Source organism: Centruroides vittatus, unplaced genomic scaffold, assembly GCF_030686945.1.
Source record: "Centruroides vittatus isolate TY-2023 unplaced genomic scaffold, ASM3068694v2 contig_585, whole genome shotgun sequence".
Lineage (NCBI taxonomy): Eukaryota > Metazoa > Arthropoda > Arachnida > Scorpiones > Buthidae > Centruroides > Centruroides vittatus.
Genome location: NW_027122350.1, coordinates 20,134 through 22,430, shown reverse-complemented (window position 1 = coordinate 22,430; position 2,297 = coordinate 20,134). Strand labels below are relative to the sequence as shown.

At 39.2% G+C, this 2,297-nt stretch overlaps 1 protein-coding gene across 1 annotated transcript; it reads left to right on the top strand.

Annotated features, from left to right (window-relative positions):
• The first annotated feature begins 1,106 nt into the window (after window positions 1-1,106).
• On the top strand, window positions 1,107-2,000 carry LOC136979140 (uncharacterized). The gene has a single exon (XM_067275068.1). The coding sequence runs from the start codon at window positions 1,107-1,109 to the stop codon at window positions 1,998-2,000; it is 894 nt and encodes a 297-aa protein (XP_067131169.1).
• The last annotated feature ends 297 nt before the right edge of the window (window positions 2,001-2,297 follow it).

The window sequence follows — 2,297 nt, the reverse complement described above, 5'->3', positions numbered from 1 at the left end:
AACTTTACCGATTCTGAGATATTGTTTATTATCTCAGAACAGAGAATAAAGAAATGAAACAAATTAGAGCCAACATACTCATGCGTGCGAATTTTTCTCCTTTAATTGACATTTTCGGAGGGATTCGGGAGGTCTCAAAACGTGTAGATTTGCAAAAACCTTGAATGGTCAAATTTGGCACGATTCCAGTACTTTTGTGTTTTATATATAATACATAACAAGTTGGGAAGTAAAAAGGAGTTGGAGTCGGCAGATTTTTTGACGACTCCGACTCCACAGTCCTGGGGACCTATTTTGAGCTCTTCCGATAACTCAACGACAGCAATACACGGGACATTCGATAAGTCCCCTTAGCGAAAGGCAGTTAACGAACCTTAGATAAATCGCTATTCTGTGCTCTACGTTAAGTGGGTTTCGCTACGGGTAGTCGGTCGAGATGTGTCTGGGTTCCATGCTATCGATAGCTATTACGCTTTAACCAATCACAGTTTAGTTAACATTGTATTTTTGTCACGTGACTGCAACCCGCCATTTTCTAAGCGAAAAACGTGCTTATAGCATTGTCTGAACCAGCGTTAGTGATATACTGTAGTTTTTAATTTTGTTTAAAATGTCGAAAAAAGGACAACGAAGTCAACGAACCACAAGTCGCCAATTCGAGATGCTTGTGAATTTTATCGAAGAACACCATAAATTAATGTCAGGGAAATTAGAGGTTAATGTTACCTATGGTATCGAAGATGGAGACGGGGAAATTTTTTTCCCTAGCGACTCGTCGGCGACGGGGAAATTTCTCCCCTTTCTACTTTCGAGATGGCCGCGTTTCAGGTAATCTCGAATCAGATTCTCGAGTGATAATCTCTACTGGGGGCGTACCCGTACTATCTGTCGCATTATGCAAATTAATACTAATTTTTCGACGAGAGGAAAGTTTCGACGTGCGGTACGTCTATCGAAACCCGAACATTTATTCGTAAGAGAAGTCTTTTTTTTTTTTTTTTTTTGTGATTTAGGTTTGTATATTTCGAGATAATTCGCATTTTGTGCGTTAATATTATTAACGATAGCTTTGTTATTTAATTTGTAGTTTTTTTTTAACCCAAGATATGAGTGATATAGATATTAATTCCGAAGAATTTTGGGCGGGATGTACTTCCCAGACTTTTTTCCAATTGTTGGAACACGATTATACTGAACTTGGACTTGACTCGCGAATAGACAGAGGGTTTAAATTAGCTGTCAAATTGGGGTTACAGCACACTGTAGACATTTGTTCGAAATGTTCCAAACCGTGCAAAGTAGTATATCGCAACGACAAAAAATCGTGTGCGATGAGATGCCACAAATGTTGGAACTTCAGCTCTGCCTTCGACGGTACGTTTAAAGGTAAATGTGGAAACTTACCGTGGAATTCGATTTTGTCGTTTATATGGCATCACCTTGCGCTCGATTGCTCTACAAATATTTCTGCTAATGCCGCCGGAATATCTAACAAAGCTGCAGTCGATTGGTCGAACCATATCAGATTTGTAATGCTAGTAGCACTACATAATATTCTATCGTTCAAAATAGGAGGACCAAATAAAACTGTCGAAATAGACGAGACCGTTATTTGTAAAAGAAAATACGAAAAAGGTAGAAAGCTTAAAAGCACAAAATGGGTCGTCGGAGGCATTTGCCGAGAAGATAAAAGCTGTTTCGTTTGCCAAGTAAACGACAGGTCGGAAAATACTCTCAATTGGATTATATCGAAATTTATTAATTCGGGCACTACTGTATTGACTGACGAATGGAAAGGCTACTACAATATCGACAAATTGGAAGGAATCGAAATATCACACAGGACGGTTAATCACTCTGAAAATTTCGTCGATCCAAAAACGGGAGTCCACACCCAAAATATCGAAAGACTGTGGGGATATTTGAAAAATAAAAAAAAACCTTCCAAAACACTATACAGAAGACCTTTCCGATTCTTACATGTACGCATTTATGTATAGAAAATACCTGAATTGGCCTTCAAAAAAACTAGGAGATCGTTTTTTTACCTTCGTTCGACATTTACGGAATATATATCCCGGACGTGGAAAGGAACCAATATGGAAGGAACCCGCGACAGTCCCAGCAGCCCCTATAGCGGAAAAACGTTCGAAAAAAAAAGGAATGCGGGGGGGCAAGCTAAGAAGATTGCAGAGAAAAGTACTACTAAAAAGAAACAGAAAAGAACGACATCAAGTATTTCCGAGTCTTCAACATCGATTTCAACAAAGCGTCGAAGGACCGCGAAGGACCAACGC